The sequence below is a fragment of the Aethalodelphis obliquidens genome, unplaced genomic scaffold (genome assembly GCF_003676395.1).
Source record: "Aethalodelphis obliquidens isolate GAN/ISIS:26980383/991018 unplaced genomic scaffold, ASM367639v1 scaffold1, whole genome shotgun sequence".
Classification (NCBI taxonomy): domain Eukaryota; kingdom Metazoa; phylum Chordata; class Mammalia; order Artiodactyla; family Delphinidae; genus Aethalodelphis; species Aethalodelphis obliquidens.
Genome location: NW_020837945.1, coordinates 45511830 through 45530070, shown reverse-complemented (window position 1 = coordinate 45530070; position 18241 = coordinate 45511830). Strand labels below are relative to the sequence as shown.

At 35.3% G+C, this 18241-nt stretch overlaps 1 protein-coding gene across 1 annotated transcript in view; it reads right to left on the bottom strand.

The window, feature by feature from the left end:
* Positions 1-6247: 6247 nt before the first annotated feature.
* The window catches only part of EPHA6 (EPH receptor A6), an 861061-nt gene continuing 849067 nt past the window's right edge, over positions 6248-18241 (bottom strand). Inside the window, exons 17-18 of the mRNA XM_027102862.1 lie at positions 7353-7502; positions 6248-6362 (exon numbers count right to left, since the gene is read on the bottom strand). Of these exons, the coding sequence (XP_026958663.1) occupies positions 6248-6362; positions 7353-7502 (265 nt within the window). The remainder of the gene's footprint in view (positions 6363-7352; positions 7503-18241) is intronic.

Here is an 18241-nt window from a genome sequence, read left to right as displayed (position 1 = left end):
ATGCACAGTTAAGTAAAAACTTCATTACAACTTAAAAAATGATAATACTGGGTAAATAATTCTAAAAAGAGCATCAGTTACTACTTTGAAAAATGAACTAATATAATTAATTATATTCTGGCTTCTCTCTGAGTGAAGATGTGTTTACGTGAAAATTTTAGAAAAACAATTTCTATCTAAATGCATAGATATCATTCTACAAATTACTAAATGTGGAAGAGAGACTTTTAATTTATTATAAAAGCAATAGAAGAGGACATTTTAAATTAGGTAAAAATCTTGAAAGTGTATTGTTTATTCATCTTTATGATTTAGCACTGTTCACTCCATCTATCAGGATTTCAAAAAGTTAAATGATATTTGGTCTTTCAAGAACAAAGGCAAATTAAGACTGTTCTAAGGATGATGATCTATAAACATAGAAAAACCTGTATAGTAATGTTCACATCAATATTGCTTGCCATGAAAGCTCATATTTAACCAATGAAAACAAGGACATTTATCTTCAAAGTTAATAATGCCTAATTAAATATAAAATTTGATTTAGATATATGAAAAATGAAGGTTCTCCTGTCCTTGGAGTTTTCTTTAAAATAATATATTATTTTGGAATAAAGACAGTTCTCCCTTCAATCTCTCTCTAATGAAATGGAGACTCTGATGCTAACTAAATTAGAATCCTGAAGTAGGGTTGTCCTTTTATTATTTTGTTGAACACCTTAAAGTCACATCTCAGTTGTTCTAATTTACAGTTTGAGTTGATAACATTATCTTAACCAACAGTAAGTTTATCATGACAAATTAAAGATTAACCAGAGGTTACAAATAATGGAGGAATATGGATGAGAACAGAGCTTTACTTGAGAGGAGATTTTCACTAATTCTGGTACTTTTCTACAACTCCCAGGAAATTGTGTTGTTAATCTGTACTTTATTTCCTAATCGAAAGTAGATACCACATCTTTATATCATTACATTTAAAAGAGATCTTTCGTCGCTTTTTATATTCTTAAGATGAATTAGGTTTAAAAGGTAGTGGAATTCTTCTTTGAGATCTTCCCCTTTAAATGAAATAAATAAAAAATTCCCTTAAGAATATAGAGATTTGGTATTCTGATAAACTAGTGTGGAAATTCAAGTAAGAACCTTCTTTATTTTGTTTAGCAAGAAACTTTGCGTTCAATGGATAAGTGCAAAAGTGTAATAAAATGGAGGTGACTTGGTAGCATTAAGAGAAATACAACACTTTGTATTTGCCAGATTCTTTTCCAAAAGATGAAGTTAATTTTTTAGTAGTGCTTTGCTATCCATAGTAATTGAAAAGTTTACTTTTAATTTTTTTGTATCACTTTTAAATACAATAATTTTGAATCAATACTGATAAGCTAAAATAGACTTTTAAATCTATTCTAATATCCCAAAAAAGCCAATGCCAACCAGGTTTTTGTTAACTTCTTTTGAATTAAGAGCAAAGAACCTAAGTCTTCCAATTAAGATGTAAATATGCTTTTTTAAACATTTTATTTAAATCCATCATTAATTTGAAATTGGATATAATTATTAGATGAAAGAGGATTAGTTAAAATTACATTTTGATGACTTGGATCTTCTTCTGGATCTTTTTCCCCCAGGAGACACGTATATCACGTCACATCCTCTTATAACAAAAAAAAAATACATTTTATCCTCATAAATCTTTGAAACCCTTGTCTAATACTTATCTTTTTAAGGGAATAGTAAGAGAAAGATGGGGTATTTATTCTTCTGGAATATAAGATTTTTCTTTTCCTTTATTTCATCTAGTAATAAATGTGCTCTGGTCATGAGTAATCATCTCTTTCCTTTGTTTAATATATCATGTTTGAAAGAATTTTATGCAACCATTTCAGCTGTATACTCATTATTACATTTACTAAGGCCAGTGAATTGGCTTGGGCAAGAGATTACCCCAGAATCGTTTTTGAGAAATGGCTGATGTTTTCTAACTGGAAGTACCTTTGAGGTAGTGAGCCTACACCTGAACTGAAAAGTATGCCACTGGACAATAGAAGTATGTGACTCCTGAGGAGGATCAGCTGTTAACAAGAGAGATTCTCTCAGAGAATCCAGCAAGTGTGCTCCCTTCTGCCAGAGGAAGTGTGGAGTGTTCTATGGAAAATTTGAGGTCCAACATATTTCTTTCCATAGGACAAGGTTTTTTTTTTTTTTTTTTACAAGGTTTTATTTCACACTGGACAAGGTTTTATTTATTCAATGTATTTTTGTTCTGTGGAAAGAACTAACCCTTAGTGACATGGCAATCACAGCAAACATAGCAAATAGGCTCTAAGTTTTAAGCTTAAGAGTTACTTGAACGTAAGGACACTACAGTCAAACTCATCTTTGCCATAAAATTTTATGCATGTAGGAGACACCTTATAGATATTTGTTAAAATGAACTAAAGTTTACATTACCTTTATTGAACATTATTATAAAAAATTGAAAATCTGTTGAAAATGTTGATCATAAAAACCAAAAGCTGGATGACTTCAGTGCCCAGTGCTGTAATGGAAGAATACCATAAATTTGACACAGTGTGCTCCTCTACCTTTTGGAGTCTTCATATAAAAAGCACTAAAATATTTTTGGATCGAAAGTTAATATGAGTCTTTGATACTTAATGGAATTTGAACTTGGAAAAGTTAAAAGAAGTGATTATATCTTCTTCTAATCTCTTTGTTATATAAAGACATGTACGACAACTGTGAGTTGATAACAGTTTTTGATTCATAAAATATTTCTTTTAAATTAATAACACATTTCCCTAGCTAAAGCAGTAGGAAAGGATCATCTTCATCCATTTTGAAATTACTTTCCAAAGCACTTAATTTCCAGTTAATGAAAAGCCAGAATTCATACCCTCTGTATGTGTAAATGCTCCCATTTATGTGGTAGGACCCAAAATACCTAGTATTGGTGAACATTTTGAGATAAGAGATTTAACTGACTGCTTTACAGAGTAGAAATTTGGTAGGGAAAGACATAAAAATGGCTTTTTAAGAAAATTGTGGTTGGGAGATAGGTAATGTAATTCATTCTTCACCACATCTTCCGAAGACCTCCTATAAAGACTGCTTTTCAAGGATTAAATTTGGATTTGTTTTCCATGCATGGGCTGAGTTGGGCCTTAAAGCTGTGGCTGGAAAATTTTTTTTTTCAGGTATTTAGTTGGATAGATTTTAAAGAGTAATACAGAGTGAAATAAGAAATCCTTCTTGATTATGGCATGCATAACTTATTTATCAAGTTATAACTCAGTGCAAAAGTGCTGTAATTCTTGATTTTTGTTAAACCAAGAGCTTTGCAACTTCTGATGGCTTTTTTAGTGTAATGATTTACATACCTAATCTCTCTTTTTCATTGTACATTGTTTTTACATTTTTTCCCAGTTATGTCTTATATATACTATGAGATAATGAGTTGACTATAGGCTGGAAACTGACCACATAGAAAATTTTAAAAAATGGTTCCTTCAGCTGTCTGATTTTCAAAATCTAAAAAGCCCCTCAGTAGTATAGACTAGGAAATTTAAAATAAGGCAGGTACATGACTATATATGCATATTTTAGTTATTAAAGATTATTTTTGGAGGCTTGTGATTTATGGAAGTTACTCATTTTCTTTCTATCATTATGTTCTATGTTATGAATATTAAACAGCTTTAATTACTGAATATGTGCACTAGTAAATCTCAAACTATTTCATGTAAAATTTTCAAATCGTGATTGGTAGGCAGTAAAGAAATAGATATACTTATTTTTTAATGTTTCTGTTTAATCTTGCATACCTTGCTCTGACCATGATGAGGTTCAAATTTACACTAAAGATTATCATGCTTACAGTAGCAAAAAATATAAATGTAATATAAATGTAAATTTTAAAGAGGATTGGGGGTAAGAGACAAAGTGAAAAGGCAGTTTTATAATACTACAGAAAGATGTTTGGGAAGGAAAAAAAACTATGAATTAACCAGATATAGAATAGGATCATTGGATTCTTGAAGAAAAAAATTCTTAACAGAGAATTTAAATCTTGCAAGCACTGAATGCCCATCCCATAGAAGTTTAAATACTTTATAGAATTTATTTCATCAAAGTATACAGATGTTGCTGACAGAGTCCTATGGAAGACCATAATTATTCTATTCCTTATTTTCTAAATATGTTTTTGTTGTATTATAAAAATAAATATATATGATTAATAAATTTAATCTGCTTTACATCTGTTCTTATTTAATATATATTTGAAGATAGGTAAATATGGAAATTTTATATTTCCTCTAAATGCATCCAGATTTGTGTAAATGTAACAAGCAAACTGCAGACAGTCTGTGAGTGATGCATGACCATGCAGGTGATGGCTGGAAAATGTTGCTAGCTATTTCTGACACACTTACTTAAAAAGTGATGGATTTCCCACTTTTTTCTTTTTTATTGTACTTTAAGGAATACTTTAAAGACTCTTCCTTCTAGCTCTCTCTGTTTCTTTTGAAATGAGAAAATTTTAGCTGTGGGAGGCAAAAATCAGAAGATAAATCAACAAAAGAAAATATGTGGAAGGGTCTAGTCTAATGGGACAATCAAAAAATCTTAAAATAGGAAAAAAAAATCAAGACTCCTTTTATAGCAAGAAAACTACTATCACCAAAAAATGTAATTTAGGTAGGAATTTGAGGATGTGGGTAGGGTACCTTTATCTGCGAGATCAAATAAAACTTAATTTTTATATGAAATCAGCATCTTCAGACAACCTGCTCTTTTTTTTTCTCTTAAGACATTCTCACTACTCTTCCACCTAGCACAGCAGTTATTTTTTTAGTTTCACAGGGAACAGCTGATTTTATAATTGAATTTGTTCATACGACATTACTGTTTTGATAAGCTGACTCAGCTTAATTCAATGAAAAGTATATTTGCCTGTTTTTGCAGCCTCCAGAAGATTATGGCAACAACACACCTTAGCTGTGTTTACATTTTTATGTTACTGTATCAAGGACTCAGGTTACACACAATTCATATATGCTCATGTGCTAGATCCGTTTATACCCTCTTTGGTGTACGCAGCGGCATACCTGTCTCTTGGAAGGTTTGGAAAACAGCTCAGCATGTTCGTGTAACTTATTTTTACAAACAAAACATAAAAATTCTTAAACTTGCAAAATGTACCAATATTAGACAGTTCGATGTGTTTATTTTCTTGGGCCACCATGTAACTATCATAAAATTCTGTTTAAATTAAAATCTTGTTACGTTTAATCTAAGGCTATAATCGTAGATCTTTTATTCAAAGCAATTCTGCTGAGAATAATTTTCTTAATGCTTTGATAATTACTCTTGCAAACTTGTGAAGATGAACCAAGGAAACAGTCATGGATTATTCCATGCTTCACTCTATTTATAGCCTTTAGAGCAATGGACTCACTCTTGGTCTTTCCAGGGGTGATCTTCATAACACAGTAGAGAAATATACTATAGTTAGTAAAAAATTAGAGGGGAAAGCCTGCCTCTAAACTGCCACCTACTACGAAATATGTAGGACACTATAAAGTTAATTTTAAAAAATGACAAACCAAGACTTAAGAAGTTTTAAAAGCACAGTATGTTTCTCCCTCACCCTCCCTGATAACTTCCTTCTCACCCCAGTCACACTTGACAAGAATTCACTACATGAAATCATTGGTCTTTTCTGCAAATAATTCTAACAACGTCAGGCTTCGACAGGTAAAGTATTGTAGGATAGAGTTAACGATATGACCCACAGAGTTGAATATAATTATCTAAAAAATAAATATTCATGTCAGTTTGGAAGCTACTCGATCACAAAACATGAAAGCAAGGTCAACTCTTTCTTTTTAATCTACCATCAAACTCTAAATACATCATTATCTCCAAATTCCTTTGGGTTAAGTCCTTGAACACTTCCGAAATACAATTATACAAAGTTACGCATCCATGCTGAGTTATTTACCATTGTGTAATGATAATCTGCAGTGGGCCAGGGTTTTATTTGCAGGTTATTCAGAGAGGAGCTATGATGAGTGATTTTTAAGTCCAGGTTGGAAGCATAAACAAAGGGTGTGTGCCCGTAGCCTGACAGGAGACTGAAGTTTGTGAAGTGATGTTTGGAGAATCAGAAGAGAGGGTAGTAGAGAGGATATCTTTCATTTTAGAAATGCCGAGGCACAAAACACAGGTGCTTGTAGTACTTTCATACATGAAATCCCTTCTCCTGTATGTGCATCATGTGTAAACGTAAAGTCTGTATACTGCTGACTATTCGTCTCTGGTGTCCAATGAGTATGACTCCAATTCTTCTAATATCACTGTGAGAGATTGAGAGAGAGAGAGAGAGAGAGAGAATATGAACATTTAGATCTGGTAAGTATGACAGAGAGGAAATGAACATTTAGATATGGTAAATGTGCCCCATGTCAGATTTGCCAAAAATTGTATACCTGGTAAAATGAGAGTTTAAGCAGAGATATAAATGAAAAACAGGAGTTCGTTACCTTTCTCTTTACCCTGGTGCCAGAGAAGGCGTCAGGTCAACCTCAGATTTAAGGGTACAAAGAATTCAGGTACCGATGTAATGTTCAGATATTTCATAAGCCCAAGGGTTTTATGTAATTATATAAATTTTCAACAGTATTAGCAAAATAGCATGTAGGATAGAAAGTATAATGTGGACTCCATTTTAATTGTCATGGCCTTTCAATAATCTGAAAAAATGCCATTATGTTATGTTGAACAGTATGAAATTACCATTACTATTTTACAACAATGGCAATTTATTATGGCTTCACCTACTAGTTTCAGTATCTTTCTTTTAAGCACATGTTGAGCATTTTCACTGCACCCATGAAAGGATAGCATTTGAGAAAGTGGAAAAATGCTGGACCATTATAACATAGAGAAAAAGCTCTGAGATAACATAATATTGTATTATTACAATTATTACATTTGATGAAAGTAATAGGAATTGATTTAGTATACATGAGTCAAAAATAATTTGCAAAGGTAAAACTATGTTGATGTAAAGTCTATGATGTGAACAAGAGTAATATGCATTTTAGAAAGCATTTAAAATTTTAAATAGTTTTTTAAATTAAATATATTCTTTCAAAGGAAAATAGTTAAAAGTGCAATGTCCAACTTTCACTAGAATGATTGACAGAAATGGTGAGGAAAGATGTGGAAACACCATCCTAGTATTAGGGAAGGTAGTTTAACCATGGTGTTCTTGATATAGTATTTGAATTTATAATCTCCTGAGTGGAGCATCTAAATATAGTAATAAACATAGCACCACTTACTCAATGCTCATTCTTGAAATGAGGTCAAACGTTGTAAACCCTGCTGCCATGAAGTTATTCTTATATTGCCCCATCTTTATAGAATCTAGCCAGTCACCGACCGTCACAAACAAAGGATATTCGGGAACTTCACCAGGAGAATCTGGCATTCTACGAGGAAAAAACAAACAAACAAGCATGGAGACCATTTAAAAGCCAGACAAAGCAAAAAATACCCAACTTTATTTTTACATTTTACAGTATTCTTACATCAAATGTTTTCATCCTCCATAGAACACTAGAGATTTAAAATTTTTCCATCATATTCAAATCAGCCACTTATACCTGGTCAGTTTCACTTGTCAGTTTCTTTTGTCTTTTCCTGCTTTTTGCCACTACTAGGTCTTATACTTGATGTATCTTGAGAAAACCCACATCTTGCTAACTTCTGTTTACTTTTTTCTCTTGCATGAAATTCTGTTTTCAAATTTGAGGAATACCCCCAAAGAAAGTAACTAGCCACAGGCTATTCACTCATACGCTTTCTGACCTGCCACTGAATCTATGCCCTTTGGCCTTTTTCACATTTTTTTAAAAAAATTCTATTTATTTTTGGCTCCGTTGGGTCTTCATTGCTGCGCGCAGGCTTTCTCTAGTTGTGGCGAGCGGGGGCTGCTCTTCGTTGCAGTGCATGGCCTTCTCATTGTGGTGGCTTCTCTTGTTGAGAAGCACAGGCTCTAGGTGGGCGGGCTTCAGTAATTGCAGCAAGAGAGCTCTAGAGCGCAGGCTCAGTAGTCGTGGCGCACAGGCTTAGTTGCTTTGCAGCATGTGGGATCTTCCTGGACCAGGTATCGAACCCATGCCCCCTGCATTGGCAGGCAGATTCTTAACCACTGTGCCACCAGGGAAGTCCCCTTTTTCACATTTGCTATGATAACCCCTTCTTTTTTTTGTGGTGAATTCATTGATCAAGTCTCCATTTATCTGTCCTCAAACATTCAACAAGAATTTATTATTTATTAAAAAGTAATTTCTGCTGTCATAGAGCTCAACTGCATGAATAAGATTTACATACATCCAAGTATAGGGTAATACAGCCCAAAGCACAGATATTAATAAAGCACAAAACTAGAGCAAAATCAATGCAAGCTTGGGTTAACAAGAAAAAGGAATCTGTCATTGATGGATCTTAAAGTAAGTGATACAGAAATTTGTATTTCTGTTCCTAAGATCTGATGCACAAGGGCATTCCAGTTAGAGATATTTTTGTAGTTTTAATATAAAAATAATATAAGGGTATTATTTTGAAAAGGTTAGTGAATGTGTGAATACATAGATATAGATACATATAGGTATATCACCAGGACTCGGGTCTTTAGGAGCACAAAAGCCAGAGATGTACATAATACATGGGGATACAAGTTGTACACTGTATGACTCCTGAAGACCCTGAAAGATGCCCCTTGGAGTTATTTAGGACAAAGTCCCTACTAAAGACCTAAAATTCATTTCTTTGGTTTTTCTTTGATTCTACATTGACTTCTACTTTTCTAAACTGAATTCTAGTTGAAGATGGACAGGGGGGTGAAGAAGGATGACAGGGAAATCCAGGGATTATTGCTCTTTCTATATAATTGAAAGTTGCATAAACTAAATGCATGTATCTTGTGATTATACTGTAGTCCATATGGAGTCTGGTTACTCTTCACAGTGACTTGTGTTCTTTTTACCACTACTCAATTCTGTTACCATATTTCCTATTTTGGAGGCTGTAAAGCCACATTTTATTTTCCTGTACTAAAAACTGCAATGCTATTTGATTATGGGCTATTTCATTCTAATTAATATCAGAATGATTCATGATTTGACCCTAAACAAAGTTTAGTTATGTTAAAGGTTGAAAAGCTATCATGGCATCTACAAATAAACACTTTAACGGTTGCTATATTTCTTAGTTTCCTAGAGTTGTTTATATTAATAAGAATTATCAAATAAATAAAAGTTCATATATCAATAAAAACAATAAAGTTCTCCATGGCAAACAGAGTTAAACAGGGTTTTTAATTGTGGCGTTTTTTAGAGCCTTCACTATCCTAATGTGCCGTGTGAATACATAAGAGGATTCAAAATAGCTTCTGCACTATTTTCCTAAATTATCTGACCAGTTTCCTACAGAACATACTTCAGGAAATAGTGCTGTAGTAAGTTCACTGACCAAGTTTAAATATCAAAATGCCCAGGGTATCCTTAGTCCTTATTAACATAAATAAAACAATATATGTTAGGAAGCTGAATGTCCTATTTCAAAACACTGTGGCTCTCATGTCTTTTAATTACTTGTCTGAGAAATCTGTTGAAACTGAACCAAACTAAAAGGATGTGTTTAGGTGACTTTCCCTTCATACTCCTATGCCATTCTTGATGCACAGACATAGTCAAATGACTTCCACTTCTCTCTCCTGAGATAATGCTAGAATAACTCTTGAGATTTCACAATTCATATAATTGGTGAGTGAAAATGTAATTTGCTAATTTTATGTCCTTAGTATAGAAAGGTCATGGAAGGACATTCTGTATACTAAATGACTTAAATGGCCTATTTCTCTGTTGAAAAGCATCCAGTATTTGCTCCTAGAATGTTTCAATACCATAATTCCCTTTCTCTCCATACATCTTTAGTAACCTAGTTACACTTTGGCCTTTATGCGACCGCACTGACGGTTGATTTAGGAAGGTCAGCGTTCCCTCATTGTTCACAGCCACTGTGCAATAACTTTTCTTTCACCTTATAATGAAGTTGAAAAATGCTGCTATTTTCTGGCTTTGAGGGTTGGGTGCCATCACCCTCACATGAATTCTCTGGAATATTACCTAATAAACAATAGGCGCCCTTTCTTATCAACCATGTGCAATGATAAATTCAGTCTGCTATTTGCTGAGCATGTAGAAATTTCTGCTATTTGGTGACTAGTGGGAGCTTCCCACCTGAGAAACGTCTTTACAGCAAAACCTCACAGAAAAAAAGTACATATTGTAGAACAGAAGGTCAAAGGTCTACTACCTTCCTCAGAAAAATGAGGAGGCGGTAGAATTAGGAAATTGTTCCAGGTATAAATTATGGTCAATTAAGATTAGGAAAAGGGCTGCAGTATAGCTAGAATAGGTAATAGTATAGTTTAAGGTGCAATAAACACATACTCTCAATATATGAAAATGAATAGCACTGATAGAGCCAAGAAGTCTTGATTCTGATGAGCGCTTTGAGTTCATAATAGTATTAGTATTTTAATTTAGAAAGTTCTTAGGTTACCAGTAGGTATTAAAGCTGCCATTAAAAAGCAGGAAGGTTTTTATCCTCAAAAGTTTTCCATATTTTATAATCATCATGTAAATATAAAAGTAAGAGACCTATTAAAAATGATTCAAGAAAAGTTATACTTTGAGAAACACTATTCCAAGGTAGGATCTTGTTTTATTTTATTTTTTTAATTTTTATTTATTTATTTATTTATTTTTGGATCTTTTTTTTAAACATCTTTATTGGAGTATAATTGCTTTACAGTCGTGTGTTAGTTTCTGCTTTATAACAAAGTGAATCAATTATACATATACATATGTTCCCATATCTCTTCCCTCTTGTGTCTCCCTCCCTCCCACCCTCCCTATCCCACCCCTCTAGGTAGTCACAAAGCACCAAGCTAATCTCCCTGTGCTATGCGGCTGCTTCCCACTAGCTATCTATTTTACGTTTGGTAGTGTATATATGTCCATGCCACTCTCTCACTTTGTCACAGCTTACCCTTCCCCTCCCCATATCCTCAAGTCCATTCTCAAAGGAGGCAAGAATATACAGTGGAGGAAAAGACAGCCTCTTCAATAAGTGGTGCTGGGAAAACTGGACAGGTACATGTAAAAGTATGAGATTAGGTCACTCCCTAACACCATAAACAAAAATAAACTCAAAATGGATTAAAGATCTAAATGTAAGGCCAGAAACTATCAAACTCTTAGAGGAAAACATAGGCAGAACACTCTATGACATAAATCACAGCAAGATCCTTTTTGACCCACCTCCTAGAGAAATGGAAATAAAAACAAAAATAAACAAATGGGACCTAATGAAACTTCAAAGCTTTTGCACAGCAAAGGAAACCATCAACAAGACCAAAAGACAACCCTCAGAATGGGAGAAAATATTTGCAAATGAAGCAACTGACAAAGGATTAATCTCCAAAATTTACAAGCAGCTCATGCAGCTCAATAACAAAAAAACAAACAACCCAATCCAAAAATGGGCAGAAGACCTAGATAGACATTTCTCCAAAGAAGATATACAGATTGCCAACAAACACATGAAAGGATGCTCAACATCATTAATCATTAGAGAAATGCAAATCAAAACTACAATGAGATACCATCTCACACCGGTCAGAATGGCCATCATCAAAAAATCTAGAAACAATAAATGCTGGAGAGGGTGTGGAGAAAAGGGAACACTCCTGTACTGTTGGTGGGAATGTAAATTGATACAGCCACTATGGAGAACAGTATGGAGGTTCCTTAAAAAACTAAAAATAGAATTACCATATGGATCTTGTTTTAATATGAAACTATCACACGCTTAAAGGCTTTTCTCCCCTTACCACTCTAACATAACTTTTTCCTAGCTCTTACATTTATATATGGTTAGCAGAACTGTACAGATAGGGTCCATTCTATTCTGTATTGCCTTTATTTCACATACTGAGGAATATTTTCTATATGTCAGTGGTCTTCATAACTAATATTCAAGTGAGTGTATAGTATTCTGTAGGTTGATGCTTAATAATTTGTCAATTCCCTGAGTCAGACTCTTAAATTGCTAGCAACCTTATTAAATTTATTACAGATGATTATATAATCATAGAACATGTATCTTTATGCTTCAGTTGAATTACTTCCTTGGGAAAAATCCATAAGACAGAAGAATTTTGTTTTTAAAGAGTAAGTTAAAACTCCCTGATGGCAGGAATCATATCTCATATATCTTTCTGTTTTCTGTAGGCCTTACCACAATGCTGAAAGTATTAAAGGAATTCATTAAATAAGTGATAATTTAGATTTGAATATTCTCTACAGAAAAGTTTGGTCCATGACATAATGGTTGATTCATGATGAATAATCTACTTTCATTTAACTCATTAAATGGAAGAATAAGAGCTTATTGCTGTAACGGTCAGCCTATTAATGAATATGCTGTTGATTTAGTTTATTCCTCACATTGCAAAAATGTTTGCTTATCTATCTTGATAGGTTTCAGAGTGGAGGAAGAGGCAGTTACAGGTGAGTGAGGCAGCACAGGGTTAAGGGACCTAGAACCACAACAGCAACATTTATCTTATTCAATATCACTGTTTTTACATGAGTTTCTCATCTCATGACTAAGGGACTATACTTCACACTATTTACTACACAAACTACCTACCTAACCTTTGAAGGAAGCATTTATCTAATCAGATTAAAAAATAAAACATTGCCCTCCCTATAATTAGGCCTAATCGTCAAATTGAACACAAGTTAATGAAACAATTTTGATATTCCTTTAAAATTTTAAAGTGAAATTTTGCACAAGATGTTCTAAAATTCTAAGGGCATAGAACCATGCCATAAATCTTGTGACTATTTCATGCTTGTGGGCAATATCTCTCTTTTTTTTTTTTTTTTTTCCCGGACGCGGGCCTCTCACTGTTGTGGCCTCTCCCATTGAGGAACACAGGCTCCGGACGCGCAGGCTCAGCGGCCATGGCTCATGGGCCGAGCCGCGCATGTGGGATCTTCCTGGACCGGGGCACGAACCCGTGTCCCCTGCATCATCAGGCGGACTCTCAACCACTGCGCCACCAGGGTAGCCCGGCAATATCTCTTTGTTCCAAACAATCTGACGCTCCTCAGTGCTAAATTGGGAGCATGAGTTATTTTTTGTCAGCCTCTTATTTTCAGTAAGTCTTCAGGTTTTTTATTGACATGATTATTTAATTCTCATAATAAGCCTGATAATTGGTAAAAAGTATGAAGGAGTGATATTCAAAGCAAATTTAAAAATTATAGATGTGTTTAAACATTAGGAAGGCTAGATACAGGGTAGGAATAATACTGTTTAAGTATTTCCTACATTCTGAGTAGAGTTCTTAGCACATGGTCACTATAGTCAGAGTAACAGATCACTGAACCTCAGGAAAGCCTATTTTATGTGGGTAAATAATACAGGGACAGAAATAGATTTCATATCACACGCCAACTACAATTCATTGCCAGTAGTTATCAAAATGTGGTCTTAAAAAGATACAGAGGCAGCATGTGGGCTCAGTGAGAAGGAGTGCTGTGATGGTTAGTAATGTCGGCCATAACAAGGAAAAGAAGCAAAGCATACATTTGCCAACACTGGAAAAATTCAAACTACAAAAATGCTTGAGGACGTAAATGTGAAACTATGTTGCTGCCATAGTTTCCTCATTTCTTTATTTTGTTGTAGTTACTACTTTCTTTTTTCAAGTAATGTTCTTCAAGTGGCCGAGCATTGTAGGAGAAAGTTGGGGGAATATACAGATTATGTGTTTGCTTATTCCCATGAATGAGGGCATACTCATTTTCTACATCCTTGTATTTGCTTAGCAGAACATAAAATAACAGGCTGTGCTCTGCTACAAATTCTTTTTGGAATTTTAATATACTCCATTGATGAAGTCTGATAAGTCCAGAGAAAATGTATCTGGAGATGTAAAAACGTTATCCTCTTTTCCTATAATCATAAACAGTGCAGTGGTTGTATACTGTGTAGTGGAAAGAACAAGGACTTTGCAGTTGGTGGACCTCATTCAAATTCCTGATCTAGTAATTACTTGCTGTGTACCCCTGGGAAATTTAGCCTCTTTGAGTCTCTGTTTCCTTACATGAGGGATGGAGATAATAACAGTGAGGATTACATGACATGACAGATAAAAGTGCCTAGTACAATAACTGGCACATAGTAGGCTCTCAACAAATAGCAGTAATAGTTATTGTTGATAATGATTAATAGAACTTGTATCAATATTAGTACTGGTATTAACATTAGTGGTAGTACATTGTGGCAACAGTTCATGTGAATAGAATTTAGATTTTCTAACGGGTAGAAGTTTCACACTTCCTGATTAATACTTAATATTCTGTCTTCCTTCCGCAAAGTTTTGCTTATCACTCGATTACAACACTAGTTTTGGCCAGCCAGTTATTTCTCTGTCAGGAAAAAAACCATTAAAACTGTTAGTTACAAAAATTAAACAGAACAAGTTGTCCATGACTTCGTTTATAGAGATAACCTATTTAGTAAGTGATGATTACGGACAGCCTAGGCAGCACTTAGCAACATGTTTTCAAAATGAATAGAAACATTTCTAACAAACTGTTGAAAGTTATTGCCCTCAGGAGACAGCATTGCAGGTGCTTTATTAATTGGATGGAGGGAGGTAGTACCATTTAGTCTTATAATGTTTACTTGCAGTTCTCCAAAGCAGATGATACTGGTTTGAGCTTTTCCTTACCTTCATGATTCACATATTACCAGAAGCCAAGTGCTTGAAAAGTTCAACAGTTGATTTATATGTACTAAGGAGAGTGGTGGTTCCAGTTCCTAAGAGCTAAAATATTATAAGATCCTTAATTATGGCCTAGCAGGTAGTGAGAATATTCCTATGTGCCTTGGCCTGGGTGGAATATGATTTCTGTCATGGACTGGTCCATCTGGTCAATTGTTGCCTGTTTCTGAACGCTACCTTTTAGCTGATGTTGTCGAGGAGCCCATAATCTATAAAATTCTTATCAGTGACATGCTGGGCATCTGGAGCAGGATTGGGAGAAAGAGTTATTCTCCTATTACACTGCAGCGCTGCCCAAAAGGCACTGTCCAGCTGATTTCAGCCTAGTGCACTCAGTAGGCTACGGTGTATGGAAGAAACAGGGGTGGGGGTTAAGAGGTTGGAGGGTGAGTGTATAGGACGATGTAGGTAGGGTGGGGAAGGTAGGGCTGGGTGAAGGGACAGCCATATATTCATCAATCTACTTCGTGCTATTAAACTACCGGGCCCCAGATGTGACTCTGGATTCCATGGCAATATGCTTGCCTCTGGGTTGATCCTGAGGGTCAGGGAAAGGGAGAAGAGGTGTTTCAAAGGGTGTGGCCAGGCAACGCTCCTGATGTCGTTCTCCATGTAGCCTTGGTCTCAAGCTGGGCCCTTTTTCCAGGGGCTGTGACAGCTACAGATATTTCTTTGAAAGGGGGTTATAAGGCATCATTGTACTGTACATGAAAATGAAGGTAGTTTGAAATTCATGCATGAAAGGATGACTGCCTATATTACTAAGGTACTTTCTCAAATTATTTTTTTACAATCAATTGGATGTAAGGTTGTACTTATATCATTACATTCACTTATATATCCATATGCTTTCTTGAGTAGCAGAGAAAGCAAGAAGGTTGGGGACTTCACAGAGCTCTGAATACTCCCATGGGAGTGTGTCAGGCACAAGAATGTCAGCATTATTTGGAGTGGTTGTTCTAAATAATAAAAGCCTTCTCTGACCAACAATTTTTTTTTCTACTGGGTATTCTGTCCTTTGAAAGAAAAATTACAGATATAAGGTCTATGAAATTTCCAATATGCTGGTATAAAATGATGAAGCTGTGGGTTTCTCAGCTTTCCTCTCCCCTCTTTGTCACCTTAATTTCTTCCCCTCTTACTACTCTGTCAAGAGAATGGATAAAACCTTCTCAGGTGAATTCTTGAGAAAAAAAGCAATTAGAGTGGAATAAAAACCATGGGGACCTAGTGGGTGAGAGAGTTATGTCAGTATAGGAGTGTGAGAGAACTTTGGGAGTTTGGGGATATTAGAGAAAAGGAGCGTACAGGAGAGTTTAATAAGAGCTGCTGTGAATTGTACTCTTAGACTCCTTTACCTGCTTGAGAGATACATGGGAGGAAAGACTGCAATTCTATACCCCATCATGTTTCCTTAGTCCAACATCACTCTGGGACAAGTGACTGGGTTTTGGAAGTTGGGGGCTGGAGTGGCAATGTCACAGTTTTGTAAGCATAAAACAAACCAGACATTCTGTAGCTAACATTGCTATCCTTCAATCTACCACATCTCTTCTCCCTAAACGGTCTCAGTGCTCTGGGATCAGGGTAGGTGGGTGGCACTGGGGGTGAGGGGGTGGACAAGGGAAACCCACTCAGACTGCTTTGAAAACAAGAATACTGATAAAGATTCAGGCACGATACCCTTAGAACTCTGGTTCTTTTTGTTTCCCAAACAAAAGTATATTAAGGGTAGCACATATATCTTTGTCAGAAACAAGGATAGCAAATCAGTCACAAAAACTTCCATTTGGTTCCCCAGAGATTAGACTTTTTTTTTTTTTAAGATTTTTTTTTTTTTAATGTGGACCATTTTTAAGGTCTTTACTGAATTTGTTACAATATTGCTTCTGTTTTATGTTTTGGATTTTTGGCCACGAGGCATGTGGGATCTTAGCTCCCCAACCAGGGATAAAACCCACACCCCCTGCATTGGAAGGCGAAGTCTTTAACCACTGGACCACCAGGGAAGTCCCAGAGATCAGACTTTAGAATTGAATCAAACTGCCAACTTTATATAAAGCCCAACTCCTGGCCCACGTGTGGAAGCACCATCGCGGAGCCTGCCTTTCTCTGGCCTGTCCACTGGATTATTGCCTACCCAGTTAAAGCAAAACTTCTGGCCCTCAGTCACCAGCCCTCATACTGACTTTACCTCTGGTTCATTTGGACTTTTTGATATTTTCTCATCTTAAATTCTTTATCATTATTTTCCAAATACGAGGAAGATTCATTATCTTGAAAAAGCAGGGAAGAAATTGTTTTATCTGCTTTTCTTCAAAAAGAAGGCTCTTACCTGCCTGCGTCTACAGCCACAGAACAGTCAGAGAGCTCTGTTGACGGGCACTGGCTGTGGAGTCCGTTGACCCTAAACCACAAGAGGTCCAGATTAAATGATTTCAGACTCACTCCATGATCCCTTTCTAGTAGTTCTTTCTCTTCATTATTAAAGCATGCTCATCTCTTCAATAAAACATACAAAAACAAAACACAAGACACATTTTCTCTAACCACTTCTCTTTCTTTTCAGATACAAATTTTTTGAGAAAACGGTACTGGACTTGGTACTTTGTACAGCGCCTCTCTCTGACCTCACATTCACTCCTCCCCCACTGGGTTTGTCTTACATGATGCTAGTGAAAATGCTCTTGCAAAGGCCGCCCATGAAACCGAAACACATAGTTGCTAAATCCAATGGACACACTTCATTTTTATCTTAAGGGAGCTTCATAAAGCCTTGGACATTAAACTCCTAGGAACTGTCTCCTTTTTTTGGCTTCTAGGATACTGTGCTTTCCCTGTTTTCCTGATTATCTGTCTGGCTCTCCTTTCTCAGTCTCCTTTGGGTACACATCTTCAATTCATTTCTTAAACCTTGGTGTTCCAAAGGTTTGCATTCTTTTCCTATTTCTTTTTATTCTTTATATTCTCCATGGGTTATCTTAACTATGCTTAAAGCTTCAGGTACAATCAATATGCTGATGATCTCCAAATCTACATCTTTAGCCCAGATATTTTTAACTGAGTTCAACCTATATAAATATAAGTGCCTACTGGATATCTTCACTTAGATGTCCCACAGGAATCTTCCACTCAATATGCATGAAATGGTCTCATTCCTATTCCAAAAACTTGTCCTTCTCCCTCTCTCTCAGTGGTAATACCATCAACCAACTTGTCTAAGAAAGAAACCTGACAAATATCTTGATTCTTTTCTCCTCCTTCCTTGTTCACTCAATGACCAAGACACATTCGTTT